The 22,274-nt window shown below is 41.9% G+C and overlaps 1 protein-coding gene across 1 annotated transcript; it reads right to left on the minus strand.

Annotated features, from left to right (window-relative positions):
• Positions 1–649: 649 nt before the first annotated feature.
• Positions 650–21,156, minus strand: tnks1bp1 (tankyrase 1 binding protein 1). Its single transcript, XM_053411224.1, has 10 exons — positions 20,894–21,156; positions 17,254–18,285; positions 12,755–15,899; positions 4,884–4,996; positions 4,096–4,174; positions 3,799–3,943; positions 3,531–3,667; positions 3,239–3,441; positions 3,055–3,140; positions 650–1,590 (listed from the first exon to the last, which is right to left on the minus strand). The coding sequence occupies exons 2-9, from the start codon at positions 18,273–18,275 to the stop codon at positions 3,065–3,067; spliced, it is 4,920 nt and encodes a 1,639-aa protein (XP_053267199.1). The 5' UTR covers positions 18,276–18,285; positions 20,894–21,156; the 3' UTR covers positions 650–1,590; positions 3,055–3,064.
• Positions 21,157–22,274: the final 1,118 nt, after the last annotated feature.

The following is a 22,274-nucleotide window of genomic DNA, read 5'->3' on the forward strand; positions in this document are numbered from 1 at the left end:
CAGTGTTAGATAATGTGTCACTCATCTAACAGGTGTAACTCATTCCTTCCTCATTTTCACATCAGATGTGATGAGTCCATCTGCAGGTGCTGCATTAAATCTCAGACAGACCTGCACTGACTTGGCTCCTTATTCAACAGCAGTTACCACCACACACCTGGACTACTGCAATGCACTGTTTGAACGTCCCAGTCCATCCTCAGTGTCTCTGCTTCAGCAGGTGCAGAACCTCAAAACCAACATCAAAACAAACAGGGCACATATCGCTCCAATTCTTGTCTTACTTCATTAGCTGCCGGGTTAAATTTAAAATAGATTTTAAGATTATATTAACAACTTTAAAACCCAGCACAATCTGGGTTTTATTTTCCAGTTTTATTTTCCAGAGCATTTTCCTTAATGCTTCAAGACTTGGAGACTTGTTTTTGGTGTGTTGCATGCATTTTGTAAAGCCCATTGTCACCTTGTTTAGATAGGTGCTATAGAAAAATATTTATTTATTATAATAAAAGGCCACTTGTGATACAAGAGTGAGATTATTTATTCAGTTTAAAACTGATGAATAGGCCAATGATTCTTAATTCTCCATTGTCACTTATCTATGAAGATATGCAGAGTAAGTTTCCCATAAAAAATAAATGATACTCCATTGTATTTCATAGAAAAGGTTTTAATAAAGGTCCCTCGATTTCCTGTTATCATACAGACAGTTGATCATAAATGATTACAGCATTGATGACAGTCAATCATTAACGTTTAAAAAAAGCACTTGGAAAATAATTTCAAGCTGATGAAAACATTTGTTTTGAGATTTAACAAAACAAACTCTTTAAGTCCATTACAGCATTTTTGCATCTTCCTCCCAGCTCACTGCTGATGTTCTGATAAGCTAGTGGCCATTTTAATAAAACCAGGGACTGTATCCTTACATGTTGGTCAACTTTGAAGAGAAGTAAGGCATTCAAGGTGTTCAAAAAAGAAAAAGAAAATCCCATGACCCTGTTACAACAATTATCTACTTGATTAATCTATCGCACTGTATGGAAGATAATTTGCTATGTTTCTTAAAGTGCTAGGTAGTTTTAGTTGGGACGATTTGTGATTGGTAAAATAATGCAAAAGGCATTTTATACAATTCCCACTAAATACACACAATTTGCGATCCATCATCTATATTCAGTAGTTCCAGTATATACAGTATAGGTGTGCATGTGTATGATGGTACGTACTCTGCTGAAGGTCTGTTTTTATCAGTTCCTGTCGGAATGTGATGGACTTGGAAATTCAGACAATAAGACAGTGCATGGCTTTTTTCTAAATTATATTGGGGTGTTCGACCTCCACTCAGCCTCTGTACAACAGTCAATAAAACATAAAACTTGGCATTAAAACATCACATCCTTGGCACAATTATTTAATTTACAAGATCAAAGTTCTCGGGGGGCCTCTATATCCAGAAAACCCTCCTCTGATGTACCAGTAAAGGTTCAAAATAAGGCACTCGAGGTGGAAAATGGAGCAATGACGTCTGTCAGGAGCATCAGCGGCTGAGATGAATTGATTCTTGCTCAAAGGCCATGGCACAGTATCCTAAAGGCAACAAGAGATACAGAAAGCTTAGAAAAAAGTTTCAAACCAAAACAGACATTTAATAAAATTGAATCAGCATTTATCACATAGGTTAGATAGGTTTCCACACATGGTAGCCAAGTAGTGCTTTAAGCCACATTGGTCTCCACTACCTGTACATCACAGTGACTCTGCTCAGACATGGTTTTAACATCTGTCCTGAGTGATCTGATCACAAGTTCAGCACTTAGTCTGAATGCATCCAAATGTGTCCTCAAAGTGTCCTCAGATCAAAAACTAAATATGGAGGTGGTCTAGCACACATGTGCCCACATTCTTTTTTCTTTGTGAACGCAAAATTGTCCTGGGCCACATATGAAGGACTGCCTACTTAGCTGACGTCCTCTGAGCTGCTACTGTTTCGCAATTAAGCAAACAAATGTTGATAACACACCCACACAAATGCAGTGACGTTGGACACGTCTCTTAACTCAGACTGGGTAAAAACAATATAACATGGACCGAAATTCTGAAAGTGTGAGATCAGATCACAAGTGGTCACAGGACAAACATTCACTATACATTTTAATACCAGGTGTGAACAGAAAAGTTCCATATAAACAAACTGCATTCAGGTACAGCGATGACATTTTACCCACAGTGCAGTCCTGATAGGAGAAAATGTTGCAAAAATATGGACCATTTCCTGTATAATCTTTTCTGTTACAGTCTACATTAAGTGACGTGAGTGTTACTGACAGCCCCGCAGAAAGCTTCAAACCATTCACACTCTATTATTGCAAACCTATTGAGCTGTCTTTAATCATGACTTAGAGGCAAATTAGTCCTTTTAAATAATGCTTTGACTAATAATTCACTCCTACGGTAACACATTGCATAAGCCAAATGCCAAAACCTTCACGATTCTTTCATTAATTAATTTAATGTTCTTCATGCTGCTAGACATTTACTGCTTATGAAACTCTAATGTGCGTCTCACAGATACCAGCATCAAAGTTCTGTAGATGCTAGAGAAATCAGGAAGTTATTCAAAAGAGGCTTCTTTTTTTCCAAAGATCACTGCATCATCTTCGAAAGACAGAAAGAAAGAAAGAAAGAACTGTTTGGTCTGCTATTGATACCATTATTCTTATTCTTATTCTATCATTACCTCCACTGAGGATAGTATGTTTTCGTCTGTGATATTTCCTAGATTGTTGTATGACCCAAGAAAGAACCCATTAAAGTTGGTGCAGAACTGGATCAGGTGGCAGATCCATTAATTTCACTTTCTCTAATGTTGTGGGATAGGGGACGTTTTTCAAAATCTTCATTGATTTCTTAGAGAATAATTGGTATGTTCCATTCTACTTTTGTATTCATTTCAACAACAAACAGATTGCAAGATTTTAGTTCGCCGGTGTCTTTGTATTTTTTTAAATATTTTATTTATTTATTTATTATAACATCATCCATATTACTCACCTGTGTCTGGCTAAGCCTCGCTGTCGAGCTGACTCAGGCGCTTCTTAGACTTCAGTTCCTTCAGCCAAGCAGGAGAAGAGCTGGTTCTGAATGAGACACAGAATCCCAGTCATCATCAAAACATTTCCTCATAATTTCTAAGGTTTGAATATTTTTTAAGTGTGCTGCCGTGCTCTGTTCTTACCCTCCATCTGTGCCGCCCAGGGGTGGCAGCACAAGTGCGGCCCCCGCGAGATGAGAAGCAGAGCGAGGCGAGGAGCGGGAGACTTGTGAGGGTGATGGTGCTGTTGCCTCGCGTTGACCTCCTCGCTCTTCTCTTCCCTTGTTGTCTTCTGTCACATCTCTTCCTCCAGATGTTCCTCTGACTGATCTCCTTTTTAGTTGAGCCTATGGGAGTAAGTAAAGACAACTTTAACTCAATGCAAATACTGACTGTTTCCATCACATTTTATTTGGTAAAATGTATTTAAGCTCACAATCAGGGCTGTAGGACTCAGACCAGGGAACACTGAGACTCTTTGTGAGGTGGGAGGGGGAGGTAAGGCTTTCTTCGGTTTTGGCTGATCCTCCTCAGAATCTGAGTCCCTTTGTTGGAAAGACACCTCCTTTCCATCTAGAAACAAAAGTTAAGAGTCAAAACAGATAATGACTCTATTTGGTGTATGTTGCATGTTTACTCTGAATTAAAAGAATCATCTCCAGCCCACTATGTTGTTTAGATAATATTAAGGATGCTATTATAACCTGCGGTGTCACAAGCCCTCCAATCCAACATGTCCCTTGGAGTTGGCCCTGCACGGATCGAGCGTGATGGACGCGATCGAAGTCGCCTCTTTCCAACATTGGCCTTGGATTTCTGTGCGCTGGTGTCGAGGAGTGGGGCGGAGCTCTGTGCGCAGAAACACACAAACACACAAACACACAAATAATCTAGCAATAATCAAATAATAATCTATAATATATACTTCTATTACTGACCATACTGCTTTTGTCGTCACTGCTCTGGTCTCCAGGAGGTTTAAGAAACAAAGAGAAACTAACCTCAGGGAATGAAGAGAAATCAGTGGTATCAACATCTGGAGAGGCGACTTCAGGAACTTGGTCAGGGATCAGGTTTGGACTGAAGACAGAGAGAAAACATTTTAGGGTCACAGATTTAGAAGAGAAGGCACAGTGTGTTTTTAAGTGAAGTTTGAGGTGCTTTCACTTTAGATTTCAGTAATTTGAGTCAATCTTTAACAAAGCGTCACTCCTCTGGGCTTTGGACGTTGTGCTCCTTCAACCACAAGAGGGCACAGGGAGTTCAATTCCCCTGAAATTCTTGCTGTGACATTTCAATGTGTAGCTGCAGTCTTTTATTCTGCCAGAAATTATGTTTCAGAAGCGTTTCTTTTACTAGATTGCATTTTTTCTGTTTATTGATTAAATACAGAATCACACAAGGTTCTAAGGTTAAAAACAACTAAACAGAACAACTACCTAGGTGTCTAAATAATATTGGGTTATTTTTCAGATGCTCCGTCGATCACAGTAAGAAACCTGAGTTCAACAAGCCCCTCTGACGTGTACCTCCGGGCTTCTTACTTTGAGGTGTAAATGTAAGGGTAGCTAAAGGGCCTCTATTTCTAGGTGTGGTCAGTTGGAATAAAACAACTACATCATGTGGTGCCACACCTTCAGCCCAAGACACAAAGAATGACACTTCAACCTGTCTGGTCCTGTCTGCCTCCATCAGCGTACATGAAGGAAATGAAGCCACTTGATCATACAACACGGACAGTGTTAGTGGTAAGACTTTGTATGATGTTATAGTTCAACCTCTCACTTACCCGTCAGTTTCAGATGTCTGTCCATGGCTGGGACTCAGCTGCTCTGGCTCACTGTCTATCAAATCATCAGTGTCTTTGTCATCTCTGTTTACAGAATAGCTGTTAACCTGTGTCTGAGAGGCAGAAAGATCATTCAATTATAAGGAATATGAATGAGAAAACATATTATACAACAGAACCAGAGAACACATGAAGGAGCCATTTGATATTGTTGGACAAAATGACTTCATCTCTTTGGATTTACAGCATTATCATACAAAATCCAATGAGGATGTGACGTCTGCTTTTTTTGATGAGTAAATCTGCACATGAGAACTTTCACATTGTGGATCTGCGGCAGGGAGAAAACGGACCGTGTGCTGAGCCAAGATCACTAACTACAGAGGGAGAGAGGACTGAGGACCAGCCAAGCATACATCTTTTAATGAGCCGGTCACAGAGACTGGGCTGTCCTCAATAAACACTGACAGCGTGTGTATGCACACACACGCACTGGCATACACACCTATGTGCGTTTGCACGGACACACCAAACACACTCATGCTGTCACGCCCACATGCTGGAATGCATGGGTGGACACACAGATACACACACACACACATTCCACACAAAAGCAACTACTGTGCACCTCCTCACAAACATTCCTTTAAGCTCTCTTCACATTTTGTCAAGGGGCACATCCCAGTGTTGTTCTCTTGAATATTGTCTCCTGGATACAACACAGCACTCGTGTAAACAACCCTTATAATCTCATATCCATCTCATCTCCTTCCTCCGTCCATTTATTACTCAGCATTCACACAGCAGCTTCATTTGCACAATGTCTGTTATCTGGCAGCATCACAGCATGAGTCAATAGGCTTCTAGAGATTTTCCTATGACCACAGACTGTGTTCAGTTATAGGGGAAAACAAAGTCTGGTCGAACAGAGACACAGTCTACGATTGAGCAATTTCACCAGCACCATGCAGGACCTGCCTTTACCATGGAAGTATATCCACTGCAGCTCACCAAGTTATATCATGATGTAAATGTTTTGAACTTACTTTTCAGTCATTTCTTGTAGCTATATCACTTCCTATTCACCTTGGTTAAAAAAGGACTTGTATGAATGATCTAAAAAGTTCCTGTTTGGTAGTTGTACATGTGTGCAGCATGCAACAATGAATGAGACAAAGGGCAAGTGTGTATCAGTCTCAGATATGTGGATTCCAAGGAGCTAATCCACTTGTTTCATATCTAAGGTCGAGAAAAAGCAACTTATTACACGTCAACAGAACAACTGACTGCCTGTCATTTGCCGCTGGACAGGTATCATACAGAGGGTTGACCAAAGCACTTTCATTAAAAACAGTGTCTGTTAGGGCTGGACAAAAGTCTGTAGAACCGAAACAATGAGCTGAAGGCTGATATAATGCCTCTTGAAGCTGAGGGAAACTGTGATAAAAACCATGATGGTTTGCAACTTATTGGCAACATTCACTCATGACTCAGTCAATTGAGCCATTGCTTACATCAAAATATCTGTTAGTGCAGCTTTAAACTACATTTGCACAGAGATTCACAGACATATTCAGACACATGATGGAAACTGAGTAGTTTGGACAAACTCAACACATGTGTAGACATGTGTAACGTATGTTTAAACTCCACACCACAAAAAACAGCACCTGTAAACTGTAATGATGGGTCTGAACAGTATGTGCAGAGGATGTGCAAGTCAAGACAGAGTTGGCTTCATTACAGTTTACCATCATCACATTTCTGTCACAGTCATTGGTGGGTGAGAGCTTGTTTGCGATGAGGATAAGATGTAAACGATGCCACAAGCAGAACTAATAGAGACTCTAATGAAACAGATGACGAACATCAACATCACCTCACCTCTAATAAAGGGAAATGAGGGGTCGTCTAATAAAGAGGGAAAATAGCCTGCAGGTTGTTTTCTCATTTTTATGTCTCTTGTGAATGCACACCCACATATAAACAGAGACACACACAATCACACTCACATGCAGGATACACCCAAAGCTAACACCTGAGAATACTGAGAGTCACAGGCAGAGATGTCTTAAATATGAACAAGTAAACTGCCTTTTGGACACAGTTGGTACCACAGTATTTGACTGATCTGCAGCAAAGAATTTAAATAAACATAATCTGCTATCATGATGTTGTTGGCAGTATATACCCGGTTGACTGACTGAACACAGTGACTGAACAAGACTGAAAGTCTATTGTAGTTCTCAAAGCCTGCAACAAGCAATATTATTAATTCATCCATTCCCCTAAAAAAGTTCCATCTATCCATCATCTATACCACTTACCACTTGCAGTTTGAAGAAAAGGCAGCTGCAGACAAAGACAGTGCACAGACATAAACAGTCACTTTAACTACAAAGCTTGTCTAAGAGCTCATTACAATCCTCTGCTTCATCTCCAACTACATGGACAAAGAGGAAAAGGTTCCATCCTGAAACAGACGGCCACTGACTGCTGCTCTCCCTCTTTGCATTTGGATGTTCATCTATTGGCACATGGGTGTTGAAATATTAGACCAGGTGAAGACTTACATGGAATAAATGGAGAATGGGTATTAATGCAATGAACTCAGGCTTTAAAAACTGCTGCGTTCATTATCAAGGCACTAAATGTCTATAAAGATGAGCTCATCAAGACTTTAAGGTAAAATATCATTTTGATTAAACAGCAGATTATAATTAGACTTGACGCAGAGCATTTGAAAGTATTCATTGCCATCTACTGGGTTAATGCATCAGCTCTTACAGAGCAGGTTTCAGTGGTTGTCCTCTGCACACTTTGCTGACTTCTGACGGAGAAGCGGCGCAGGGATCTCCTGCTACGTCTGGCAAAGCTACGGAGCGGTGACACAGCCCTCTGAAACCTTTCTCCTCCATCTCCACCTTCTTCCTCTTTATCCTCATCTTCCTCTTCCTGCTTCTCCTCTGTGTTGCTCCACACCAGCTCCAGAGCCTCTTGTAAGGAGCGCCGGACGCTGCCCACCCAGCCCGCCACCTGCAGCTGGGCCGCTGACAGTTTCCCTCCAAAGTACTGCATTGTTGTAACGCTCACACAGCTGGTCGTCCAAGCACTAGGGTCACCATGGAAACTGGGCCACCAGAGGAATTGAATTACAGCTTTGAATTGATTTTTTTGAGTCAGTCAAAAAGCTGGATGTGGGATCTGGCTTTCAGTCGTCATTTTCAGGAAGCAGACGTTAAAGAAAACTCAAACTGTCTTCTTCAGAAAGACAGATTCTGAACTCAAACAAAGCAAGAAATAGTCCTTCGTCCATTTGAGCGGTGCCCATCGTCTCTTTCCATATTTTTATGGTTCAGGTCACACAACCTTCCTGGAACAGTCTATTATTTGCTGCCAGCAAAGAAGTAAATAGTATGACCCGCCATGTGTTTGCTCTGTGACGACACCACTCGACTGCAGCATTCACAATGATGGATATGACATCCGAAACAGCAGCGTCCCAAAGACAGACTTTCCCATCGTCACATCACATTATTATCCATTTGAAAGACACTGACAGAAGTGTCAATAAAAGTTTCTTTCACTCCAGCTTTGTGAAAAAAAGGAAAACCGTTTTTCAGGCTGACAAAAAAATATTCTAAGCATTACCTCGTTCCTGCAACAACCAAGCCTGTTTGCTTGTGTACCTACATCCGAGTTCACATTGCAGCTCCGTTCTCCATTTAGAAAAAAAAAAGGAAAAGCAGCGTGGGAAATAGCTGCTTCCCCAAACATCCAAAGTCAGGTACACAGAGGTAGATCAGCCCTTTTTATCTCCTTGAGCCCAGACTGGTTCCAGGGAACATCTGATCAAAACAAAGCGGAGGTCTGTGCTCAGATGTGGAAAATCCCAGGGGGAAGGAAGGTGCGGTAAGTGGGGCCAAGGTGTTTTCTGTACCTGCCTCCACTGCTCCCTTTCCGTAGTTACATGCAAGTCTTTGTGAGGGGAGAGGGAGGAGAGGACAGCAGAAAACAGGCAGACTTTTGGAAAGTTGAGAGAAAGTATGAGCAACGCGCAGCAGGAGATAGTTGAGTGACACGATGAACAGTGGACATGTGCACTTTCTTGTCAGTGGTTTGGCCCATCCTCTCTGTGTGTGCGTGTGCCAGGACGTGTGTGTGTGTGATTGTGCAGGAGGGTGACAGGCTCTCTCTCAAAATAGGGTGGAGGGATTGAGTCCAGAGACGGAGAGGGGATAGGGGCACCATGTATGGTCATTTGACACGCTTCCCTGTTGGACACATCCAAATGAGGACATGATGACCACATAGCACCTTGGCCCTACTTACTATAACATCCTTCTATCTTTCCATCCATCCATCAATCTGTCCGTCTTTCAGTCTGTCAGTGAATGAGAGTGCTGCACAGCCCGTGTTTGCCCTGTAAACATTTACCTCCTTCTGCTCAGTGAAATTGCTTTTCTCTGTCACACAATAGTATTTTGCTGAGCTTTTCTTGCACCCTAGAAATTATACTTTTTATTTATCAAGCCATCTGAAACCTTGAGTTTAGACTTATGGCGGCCATATTAAAGCAGTGTAAGGTGCTCTACATGAGATAGACTTCAGGAAGGGAGCATGAGGAAGAGTGATTTGTAAGAGCAACAGCACCACTCCGTGGTTGAAACAAGGAAGTACTTGCACAGCCAAGACTAACGCTTCAAAACTAACTGCGTTATGACATGGAAGTTGCTATGCACAATGTCCCTTTGCTGTAGCTCACTGGTTATGTGGGTTATGATTTGTTTGCATAAGTATGCGCGCTGCAAACAGAAAGACGATAACACAAAGACACGCACACATACTGTGCATACACACAGTTCAGGGCTCAAGGATTCGGTGCTTCCATTTACTCTTCAAAAATGTTGCATGTTCAAACAGGTGCTTGACTGATCTGTCTTGACTGGCAATGCCCTGTCAGCTGTTCTTTCACTTTGATGTGCAACCACATACTTCTTCTTACTTCACCACAATTTTTTTTGTGTCTTTTCATGGTGAACAAACTTCCGCCTTCAGATTTCCAATGTTCATTTCTCTTATGTTGTTTGAAATGTCTGTTTAAGTATTAATTATCTAAATGTTGTACTGGCCAATAAACTAAACATTGTGTTTAGGCCATTTGTAGTTTGTTTTAAGCCTCTTCCTCTTTTACAAAAAGACAAGGCTACCATTGCTAACATTGCTAATAAGGCTTAAATGTCACAGTAACAATAGCTGAGTGTAACACTCCCTACTCATTAAGATGGCTTCTTTCAGGCAGTGGATGATGACGTTTATATATGGATCCACCCAGAATTTTGTTTAGTTGACTTAAAGTGAAGGACAAATTTATGACTGAATAATGTTACGGATGTGAGATTAAATACATTTACATTACTAAGAGGAATAAATATTAACACTTTTCATGGAAACAGATTAGGATTGTTAAAGATCAGTACCACTCTCAGGTTTGTGCCCCAAATTTGAAGCAGCCAGTTAGCTCAGCTGAAATCCGGGGGAATACATCTAGCCTGGCTCTATCTCAATGCAAAAAAAGAACTCTTAAGGTCACTGATAAACACAAGACAGCTTGTTTGACTAGTCTGAAATCCTTCACACAACTCCCACACAAGCGGTAGAGGATTTTTACATCTTGGTTTTTGTATGAAAAAAAAAAAAGATTTAGACAGAGCCAAGGTAGCTGTTTCCTCTCTTTCCATAAAGCTGGTGAACAAGACAGCTCCAGAAAAGTGTCAAAGCCTCTCGATTTCCATCTGGTGGGTGGCTACTGTAGAGTTTATAAATCCTCCATGTTAGTGGATGTCAAAGTCAAAGTACATTTTTTTCTCAAAGATGGTTTCTGTCATTTTAGGTAGTTCTCTTAACATTATGTATATAATTAGCAAATTTTTCTGGCTTTTTGTTGTTATTTGATGCTATAAAAGCGTCATGATTGACATCTGAGATGAGCTTGTGTAATGGTGGGACCTTGTCATGGCGCAGACTCTGGCTCGAAATGCACAAAATGGCAGTGCTTGTATATCCTGGCTTCATTTCTGGATAGTGAGAGGAAGTGAAGACATGTCGTCCATCTTTCTATACAATCTATGGTTCCTTGCACAGACGTTACCGTGGTCATTCTTCTTAATTTCATAATTTAACTATCCGCTCTCTCAGGCTATGTAATCCACACATGGTGCATTCAATGAGGCACTGAATAGTTCAATAGTTAGATAGTCCCTAATCAAACTGGTAATTACATTGAGAATTGAGACTGTTTTGGTGCAAACAACAACAAAAAATGTATCGACAACATAAGAGCTGCAACGCTCACAGAGGAGGCAAATTGCTGAGCTGGCTCTGCAATTCATAGCAAAACCACATGTAACATTTCTGTATGCAAATAACGCCCCCCTCCTTCACATGCTCCTACATCCTCCTTTTATTTTCCACTGCTGTTTATCTTTATAAAATGTATTTTCTAGATGCAAAAATGAGAAGAGAATGAAAGTGTTAAACAGAAAATTGTAGATAGAGATTCGGGGAAGTCATAACCTTACGGTCTGTTTCATTTGTGATTATCATAACGTCCCTCCTACATACATTCACACATCAGCAGACATAGAGTTCAAACAGTTTGTTGTAGTGTTGCAAATGGATGGAAATTCCACATGATGCATTAGGATCTAAGAAAGAAGAGACCCCTGACCCTGCAAATGTGTGCATATAAAATGTAACATGAAAAATAAATAAAAAACCCTAGCATCTTCAGGGTTATTTGACAGCACTGATGGAGAACTGTGCACATTCACAGTTGCATGTATGTTTTTTCATACATGCAACTCTCCCACTCTGATATATTTTTTTATAAACTTGAAACACTATAGACTTACACATGGCACACATAATGGATCTGCTTTCTTGTTTCAAGTACATAAGTAATAATGGTAATACTAATGTTAGAGATAAAATCCAAATTGTAGCCTGGCACCCCAGGTGAATTCAGGAATATGCCAAAATGAAAACGTTGTTAGACGTGACTTATAAGAAGTAAGTCTCAGACAGACTTATTTCCTCAGGCCATCCACTCCAGAACCTTAGGGCCTTGATGCCGACCCTCTGCCTCATCAAGTTTTCGGCCTTAATTACGCAAGAGACAGCAGACGCTTGCCTGAAGTTAGCAAGCTGCACAGAGGTAAATAGGCCATTAAAAGATCTGAATTATACCCTGGGGCCAGGCCATCAAGAGCCTTATAGGTAATCAATAAAATCTTAAACAAACCAGGAACCCATATTAAACTTTAAGACAAGTGTGATGTTATATCTCTTAGTTCTAGTTAATAGCTGTGCTTCTGAATTTTGTACATAATGTAGGACTGGACTTTGGTCGCAAGGAAGTCGACAGGTAAGATTTTATGCTGTATACTGTAAGTCCTAAAGAGGTGACAAAAATGAGTGCACACACACACACACACACACACACAGAGACACACTCTGACTTGAAACTTAATTGGACCAAAGCAGGTATGACAAGTATGATATTGTCCTCATGTTTCAGGAATAGTGATGTGTTGATGCAGGTGGGGTGAGGTGTGTGTGTGTGTGTGTTTGAATGTGTGTGTGTGTGTGTGTGTGTGTGTGTGTGTGTGTGTGTGTGTGGGCGTGTGTGTGTGTGTGTGTGTGTGTGTGTGTGTGTGTGAGATTGACAGGTTGATATGATTCAGTGGTGAAACAATCACATGTACACTCCTGTCGCTCCTCTTTTAACCTCACACTATGAATCTGGCATTTAACTTCCTGGTGTATGGTTTGTTGCATTACAAGTGAAAGAGGGAGAATTTCGTATTTACCTTATGATCTTCTTCTTCTTCCTCTGCTTCATCCATCTCTTCCTCCATCTCCTCCTCTTCCTCCACCTCCTTCTCCTCCTCTACCTCCACTTCGAATGTGATGAGCTGTTCCTCCTCTGGCCTCTCTTCCACCTCCTCCTCCTTCTCCTCTGCTTTCTCCACAGCTAGAGGAGGCTCTGGGCTGTCTGGTTTTGCAACATGCTGGGGTGCGTAGTTTTCATGAGGGGATACACTCAGGGGCCTCAGCACCTCCTCCTCTTCTCTCCTGTCCACGGGACTTGTTGTCCAGCTGTCGACGACTGGACTAGTTTCTGCTTTGGGCCGCGAGCCCCATCTCTTTGGCTTGACAGAAAAATCGTCAAAATCCACCTCGATCAGAGGCTTCCTGACGGAGAAGTCATCGTACACAACTGTGATCGGACTCTCAGGGGTCTCTGAGGTTTTAGCTAATGGTGAATTTGGTGTCTTTGAATTCTGAGGGACGTCTTCAGAGTCAAAGCTGATTAAATCTGCTGCACTCTTCCTTCCCTCCCTTTCTCTTTCTTTATACATTCTCACCTTTTCCTCCAGTTCTTCCTCTCGCTTCATTTCCAATTCCTCATGCATATTTCTGTCCAGCTCCACCAAACGTTCCCTCTCCATCTGTAACCCCCTCTCCTCCTCTCTCTGTTTTTCTATTTGCCTCGTCGTCTCCATCTCCCGCTCTCTTTCCTGCTGCATTCTCCTCTCGAACTCCTTTCTTTTTTTCTCCTCTTCCTCCTGTCTCTGTCTCTCCCTCATTCTCTCTTCTTCTTCCAGCCTCCATTGCCTATCCCTCTTTCTTTCCTCAGCCTCCTCTCTTAGTCTTTCTTTCTCTCTCTCCTCTTGTTTCAGTCTCTCCTCTTTCTGCCTCGCTCTCTCTCTGTCCTCCTCTTTCTGTCTCTGCCACATCAACTCCCTTTCTCTCTCCCTCTCTCTTTCCTCAGCCAACTTATTCAATCTTTCTTTCTCCCCCTCCTCTTGTTTAAGTCTCTCCTCTTTCTGCCTCGCTCTCTCTCTGTCCTCCTCTTTCTGTCTCTGCCACATCAACTCCCTTTCTCTCTCCCTCTCTCTTTCCTCAGCCAACTTATTCAATCTTTCTTTCTCCCCCTCCTCTTGTTTAAGTCTCTCCTCTTTCTGCCTCGCTCTCTCTCTGTCCTCCTCTTTCTGTCTCTGCAACATCAACTCTTTTTCTATCTCCCTCTCTCTTTCCTCAGCCTCCTTTTTCAATCTTTCTTTCTCCCTCTCCTCTTGTTTAAGTTTTTCCTCTTTCTGCCTCGCTCTCTCTCTTTCCTCCTCTTTCTGTCTCTGCAACATCGACTCCTTTTCTATCTCCCTCTCTCTTTCCTCAGCCTCCTTTTTCAATCTTTCTTTCTCTCTCTCCTCTTGTTGAAGTCTTTCCTCTTTCTGCCTCGCTCTCTCTCTGTCTTCCTCTTTCTGTCTCTGCCACATCAACTCCCTTTCTGTCTCCCTCTCTCTTTCATCAGCCTCCTTTTTCAATATTTCTTTCTCCCTCTCCTCTTGTTTAAGTTTTTCCTCTTTCTGCCTCGCTCTCTCTCTTTCCTCCTCTTTCTGTCTCTGCAACATCGACTCCTTTTCTCTCTCCCTCTCTCTTTCCTCAGCCTCCTTTTTCAATCTTTCTTTCTCCCTCTCCTCTTGTTGAAGTCTTTCCTCTTTCTGCCTTGCTCTCTCTCTTTCCTCCTCTTTCTGTCTCTGCCACATCAACTCCCTTTCTGTCTCCCTCTCTCTTTCCTCAGCCTCCTTTTTCAATCTTTCTTTCTCCCTCTCCTCTTGTTTAAGTCTTTCCTCTTTCTGCCTTGCTCTCTCTCTTTCCTCCTCTTTCTGTCTCTGCCACATCAACTCCCTTTCTGTCTCCCTCTCTCTTTCCTCAGCCTCCTTTTTCAATCTTTCTTTCTCCCTCTCCTCTTGTTTAAGTCTTTCCTCTTTCTGCCTCGCGGTCTCTCTGTCCTCCTCTTTCTGTCTCTGCCACAGCAACTTGTTTTCTCCCTCTATCTCTTCTTTTTCTTCTTCTCCCAAACTCTCTGTCCGTTTCACCCACTCTTTTTCCCACACCTCCTCTCTTTGTTTCCTTTTATTGATCTCCTTATCTCTCAGTACCCCCTCTGATTTGTGTTCCTCGTGTTCATGAATCGGTCTCTCCTGCTCCTCCCTCAACCTCTGTCTTTCTCTGTCCTCCCTCAACCTCACTCTTTCCCTCTCCTCCTGATCCTGCTTTAGTCTCTCTTCTTTCTGCTTTGCCTTCTCACTTTCCTCTTTTCTTTGTCTCTGCAACATGATATCCATCTGTCTTTCCCTTTCCCTTTCTTCCTCTCGTAGCCTCTCCCTTTCAAGTTCCTCTTCTCTTAACCTTTCCCTCTCCCACTCCTCTTTCCGCTGTCTCTCCATCGCCTCCTCCTCCAACTTCTCTCTTTCCCTTTCCTCCTCTCTCCGTTTTTCCTCTTCCCTCTGCCTCAAGTTTATTTTCTCCTTCTCTTCCTCTCGTTTATGGTCCTCTTCTAACTTAAGTCTCGCCTGTTTGTTCTCCTCTGCTCTCTGTCTTTCAAGCTCCAAATGTTTCAGTCGCTCCTCTTCTTGTTTTAGCATCTCTTGATCCTTCCTCTGAAGACTTCCCACTCGTCTGTAGACGGGCAGCGAAACAGGAGTTTCCTCCTCAGCTTTATCCTCAGGAGCTTCTTCTTCTTCTTCTGAGCTGGACTCCGACGCTGATCCTAGGATCAGTGGAGGCCCACCATCGTCTCTCTCCACGATACCAAAGCGAACAGAGCGACGCTTGACGTTGTCTCTCTTTAGAGGTCGCTGGCCACTGTCTGCCTCATCGTTAGCTGTTTGCGTTGCAGATGGGCTTCGACTGCGGAGTCGCACCTCGCCACCGGTTGATTTCTTTTGCTTGTCCTCTCCAGGTTTCTCGCTTGAGCTATCCATAGACTTAATTTCTGTAGAAATGTCTTTAGGTGTTTCCACTGGGGACTGTATGGGGGGTTCAGCTGAGGAGACCTTTGGACGTGGATCCACATCCTGTGTAGACAACGCTCCGGTCGCGGCAGGTTTCTCATGTGATGGCGTCTCGGGTATTTTCTCTGCTATTGGAGCAGCCACCGGCTCAAAGCTGGAGAAGAGACAGAAATCATCAGTCGTTCTGAATTAAAATGTGTTTAATAAACTGCTTGGCAATTCGCATTCGGGTCATATCATCTAAGCATATACCTTAAAAAGAAGATTTCAGCATTTCGGCAAATATACTTGCTATTGTTCTATGAGTTCGATTTGAAGATTTGTGTCTATAAATGTGAAGCTTGAGCAAGACAGCTGTTGAACTATTCCTTTGTTTTGGTTTTATTTGCCAGGTCTTGTGAAACAGTTTTATAGAGTATTATTTTTGTGGCGCTCAGAGCATTGGAAGTTTGAAAAACACAAAGAGCAACAAATCTTTTCAGAAACAGAATATCTGTAACTCTTTCCACAGAATTAGCTGTCAAGATTTTTCATAGTTTTGTTTACTTTCAGTAGAAAATAGTTCCAGAAAAAATGTAAGCAATGAAATCTCTTCAAAACAGAGAGGACTCTATCTCCGTAAAGACTGCTGCTCTTGTTTCTGGATGGATGGATCATCTTTATAACCCCCGAGGGAAAAACTGTCAACTCTTGTATAGACTGAGAGCGGGTTACTTTCGCATGTAGATTTCTGTGAGGAGAACAAACAACATTCTGCTTACAACCACTATAGTGAGAACGGCAGCTCAGGGATGGATATCTGACAAAAAGTGACATCATTGGAATATTCAAATCTTTTACCTGAGGAACAGTTGTAACACTGCAGTAAAATATTTCATCAATAGATTACTTGAATAAAGTAAGTCGCCTTTATAAATGTACTGTATCAAAGAGCAAAAGTACTCATTAGGAAATTATAACCTTGGGAGTGAAACTTGAATGTAGTATTGTATGTTTAAGAAGCATTCTGATTATGTGAAGCATCAAATATAAACAGCTAAAGCATTAATTGATTAAAAACTACACCATTCCTCTCTAATTTTCCCCTTTAGTAGAGAAGAAGTATGTAGAACATGTGTCTTACATGTATACTCAAGTACATTACTTGAGAAAAAGTAGTAGATTGGAGAGCTAATCTTAAAATTCATAATGTTGCCAGGTATGCTCTCTTATCTCAACATTTTTATTTGAGCACATAAATCTGGCTGCAATCTTGATATTATAAGCAACGTTAACCATTTACCACATCCACACAAGGTGCATTAAACAAAACTGAGGAAAACGTTAAAACACGTCAAGCATCTCACATTTGAGAGTACCAATTGACTGGTATGAGTCATAATATTAACCCTAACCATAAAATAAACTTCTTGCTTGGCTGCACTTTGAAGAGAATGTTATTTTCCTTTGCCTCATGTCTGGTCATGTCACTAAACTCAAACCACACTGATAAAAAGAAACTCACTCACCTACGAGACCGAGGTCGAGGTGCAACCTGAGGATTCTTCTCCGTCTTGGCACCCTCAGAATTTTTTTCCGCCACCCAGTGTTTGATTCGCTGCTTTACGCCCCCTGTACAGTTAGTGATGTCGGGCTCCTCCTTCTTTGTCATGACCTCTGGCCTCTGTGAGGAGTCAAACAGAAGACTGATTCTGCGTTTAATACTTCCTCCTCCGCTATAATCTTCCTTCAGTCCTCCTTCATCACTCTCTCTGCTCGATGGCTCTGTTGTCTGGTTCAGCTCTGGGTCGGAGGACGCTGGCTTGTTTGAATCGTCTTTGCTGTCGCTCGTAGATATGGTTATTGTTGGCTGGGGAGGCAGGGGTGCACCACCTGACTGAAACCTTGAAGTGAGCTTCGTGGACAGACTCCTCCTGGGGCCGCCCCATCGATTCACAGTATTTGTCGAAGACGAAGCGCCGCTCTCTAATTCTTCAGGCTTTTGGACGACAGATGGCTGAGTTTCCTCTTCTCTCTTTTTCTCATCTTTCTGTTCTGAGTTAGTAACAAGATCAGTGGATACATTGTGGTTTGTTTGGAGGACATCGTCTTTCTGCAGTGGCTCGGACGTGGGTTTCTCTTTGGGTGGAACATTTTGTGAGGCAGGATAGGATTTTCTTGGAGCTACACTAGAATCAGGAGTATCCTCGTCACGTGGGCTTGGTTTACTTTCTTTGGTAGTTTTTGGTATAATTTTCGTGTTCTCGTTCACAGACCTGAGTTTGGAGCCAGAGGCAGTGGTTTGCTGAGGAGGTTTCTGAGCGTGTGCAGTCGGAGTCAGTTTGGAGACATCCGCAGCTTCAGATTTTCCAGTTTGGTTCGTTGTTGACTTGACAGCTGTGGTCGTGACCGTCTTTGGAGCGTGGATGGAGCGAATGGAAGTGTTCTTCTGCAGGGAGAAGGGCTTAGGAGCAAGCCGAGGTTTGGATATCAGACTCAGCTTTGGGTTTATGCTGTGTCCGGTCTGGGAAGTCTCGATGGAGCGCTCCATAACTGAGTCGCTGAAAGCAGAAGAAGAGAGGAAACGTTTATATAAAGCAAACTGCAGAATCAACACTGAAAAATATGACCACTCTGTGTTGAGACACAGCCAGCTGGTTGTGTTGTTACAACAAAGAGTGGATAAGTCTGGACTGTCTAGATTTCTGAAAGCACTTTACCTCTGCAAGAGTGAAGAGAAACCAGTCTATTACACTGAAAACACACCAGAAACCACCACATGCCTTTCTGCTGCATCACCTTTACTTTCTTCCTTAGTTTCCTTCTTCAGGTTACTATTTTACTGATAAAAGGGTATTAACAATTATTAAACTTCTGTTATAAAATCAAAACCATTTAAATAACCTCCATAAAGCCGTGTTTCCACGAGTCAAAAAGCCCACTGACACCCAACATCTGGCTTTGTCTGTGATCAGAATGGATACAATCAGAATTCTCTCCCCGGTCAAATGACTCTGCAGCAGATACAGGCTTTATTCGGCTCCTGCTCTGATCAGCAGTGATGGAAACTTGACACCAAGGTAAACATGCTAATTTGGAAGACAGCGAGGTGAGCACCTCAGTTAAGGTGCATTTGTGACATTGAACATGACGCACCAGGGAAAACAATTTTAAAGGCAAACTCCTCCACTTGCAATGGGAAGAGTGAATCTGCTTTTTAGAGGGTTAACCCATAAAACCTGTACTTTAGGTGTTAAAGAGGTGTAACAGTATAGATCGGACAAGTCACTGTAACTTTTGTTACAAGTAGCGTTTGAAGGGTCGTCTTCACCGAGGATCTCCAGAGACCAAAAACACAGACTCAAAGAGTAAAGAGGAATAATACATTGGTAGTTAAACTGTACAAATAGCCTACTGACCATAACGCTCCATTACAGCCTGACTGAATCCTCAGACGACCGGTTATATCTGCCAATATGAGCTTTACACTGACATATTGTGACTGCATTTATGTTTGCTGATACGAACACCTTAGGAATCGTTATCAGTTTTTTTATTTATGACTTATTACTCCCTAATACCAGTATTGGCATCAGCCCCCAAAAATCCATATCAGTTGAGCTCTGGTATATATTATTTCAAAATAATAGATAAATACTTGACCCTTTCAAGAATGACTCTTTCACATCATAGTTAAACAATCACAGGTTATTAAGCTTCTGTCACTGATATCTGATCATTTCATTGAGCTACCAACCAGTAAATGATTTATGGCGCAGCAACAAAGGATTATTTCCACTGATGATTATTTCCATTATAGATCTTGACGATAATTTCTCTCGTCACCCTTTTTTTTTTTAGAATAGTCGCAGAGTAATTCGTCTCGATTTATCAGCTAATTGTTTCAATCAAAAACTACTCCAATCGCTTCAGCACATGTTTGATAATGTTTGATGCATAAATATGAATTTGACAGTTTATTTTCAACCACACTGAATGAGAAAATGAAAAGCAACTATAACAGGCAGGTGTGGTTTTGTCAAAGACTGAAACATGTCCGATGAGTCATCACACGTCTACAACATAACCCTAACCCCAATGATACGGTCAGATCAGACCAAACTGAACCCACCGACACGTAATCAGGGTCAAACATCTCAAGACAGCCTTCACTCAAAAAGCCCCAAATTTCCAGCTTGTGTTTGAGGAACAAGAACGCTTCTAACGTCTTAAACCCTGAATACCAGAGGCGCTGCTGCGCTCAGCACTCATCTGGTTTGACCTGAAAGACTTTTGCACAAACCAGTAGCTCCACGCCCAACACTGTAATAATGTGCAACACTCAATGTGTCAGCAATAAACTCAGTATCAACACAGCTGCTGTCCATATAGACGCTCTGGATGCACAGTGAAGAGAGCTTTTGCACTTAGGCAGCTCTTGCATGTGTCATGTTTTAAGTCTTTGACTAAACACAGTCCTCCTGTGGGTTTCCCTTGATATTGTGTAATGGGATCAGACTTGGTGGTAACACCACCCAGTGAGGAAGTGTTGCAGGGTTTTGGGGATGTGTTCAGGATCTGTGTTTTCCTCAGGAATAAACAGTGTCCAGCAGGCAAAGCTTCAGCTGACAGATGGTTTTCTTTTTGCTTATTTAGGCCACAGTCATGGACCCACAGCTCCCAGACTGTAAACTCCCTTTATCTGTGTTTGCCTTCAGAGCCTGTTACCCTGCCAAGGCTTCATATTGGTATTACACGATTATTCATGTTCTGCTGTGAGAGGTGCTAATAATGTCTGATCTGTGGAGTCTCCTACACGGAAACATGGCGCTGTGAGGACGTGTGGTTTACATTAAAGAGTGAGATGAGGTTTTATTGTCCAACTCTATCCATGTGTTTGACTGGGAGTTGTTAATAGGTGACTAATAAACGCTTCCACAATGAACTCTCTGTCGCTGAACCAGCAGCAGCGCGTCCTCTGAACTAACTGATAAACGAAAGTAACTTTACATTGACTTTAAACTCTGCTACACGTCTTTTCCATGAGACCACGCGCAAAGCAAAACTTGTACGTAACGCAGCGGAGAGAGTGTGCACCTGCTCTTCAGGTCAGCTTCCCTGCCACGCTATGTGTACATGAAGCTGCTGTGTTGTTATTTACGTGTTTACCTTCAGTCGTCACGCAGGCATTCGGGATGAGGGAGGAAGCGGGAAGAAGTTAGAAAGTGTTTCCGCGATGGCTTCTTCTCCCGCTGAGCTGTTGTCACACTCTTCTCCCGCAGCTCATTCACACAGAGTGGGAGACGTCAGGCCGCTCCTACACGCACACACAGACTCACGCACACACACACACACACACACACACACACACAGACACGCACATAAACACACACACACACACACACACACACACACACAAACCAGCAGACACTCCCTCTCTGCCGATACACAGCACCAGAGCCAGGCTCCTGCGAGGTCAAGCTACACACACACACACACAGACAAGGAGAGACAGGAAGTACAGGAGAGTTTTCCAAAGCAATGTTTAATGATATATAGAGAATTTATATCATGTATGTTCAGCTATTGTTTTAGCATTATTAACTACCTTAACTTACTTATAGCACTTTGAAGTTTTGCTTTATTTTGAAGAAATTGTACTCTCTTGATTCTTGTTGTCCTGGGTCTGTACCCTCGGGGGTTGAATGCACTTACTGTAAGTCGCTTTGGATAAAAGCGTCAGCTAAATGAAATGTAATGTAATATACGTTTGCTTATTCTTGCTGTATCATCTGTTCTCAACCTGTACTGAACTATTTGTATTCTTCTAAGTTTTGCTTCTAGTCTTTTATTATAGTTTCCTAATTTCGTGTTTTATTCCACACTCCTTTACCACTCTTAAAATCAGCTCAGCTCAGACATTCTATTCCGTGCTATTTTATTGTATTCATTTGTCTATTTATTTATCTCCATTTTACTGCATGCCTTTCACTAAATTTGCTTTTAATTGTTTTTAATTGTGTCTTTTCTTAGCCCTAGTTACTTTTGCTCATACATCTGTCTTATTATAATGTTGTCAATCATAATTGAAGCACCTTGAGCTGCATTAACTTGCATGAAAGAAGCTGTATAAATAAAGTTTGCTTAAATAGTTGATTGGTTGATTGATTGATTACCATAGCATTCACTTACCACCAGAAACATTATAATTACACCCACTTGATACAATTTGTGCTTTGGTTGAATTTCTATGCCAATTTAGAAGACTATTGCAATCTAAACCTGCCTGTTCCCTTGTCTTGTGTCAATGTTCCTACTTTACATTTATTCCTTTCTTTTCATTAGTGAATTCTACAATATGTGTCACTTTGTACTGTTTTTGTGCTCGGATGTTCATGGTGCAGAGTGCAATTTGAAAATATGGGTCCTATCCACATCAATCAGGGAAAATGTAATGGATGGAGAATGGTGATTGGAGCGCAAATGAAAAGAAATCTCAACTTTGCACATGGAAATACAGTAGGTATTTTTGTTCGTTTTATTTTGAAAA

Source organism: Pleuronectes platessa, chromosome 2, assembly GCF_947347685.1.
Source record: "Pleuronectes platessa chromosome 2, fPlePla1.1, whole genome shotgun sequence".
NCBI lineage: Eukaryota > Metazoa > Chordata > Actinopteri > Pleuronectiformes > Pleuronectidae > Pleuronectes > Pleuronectes platessa.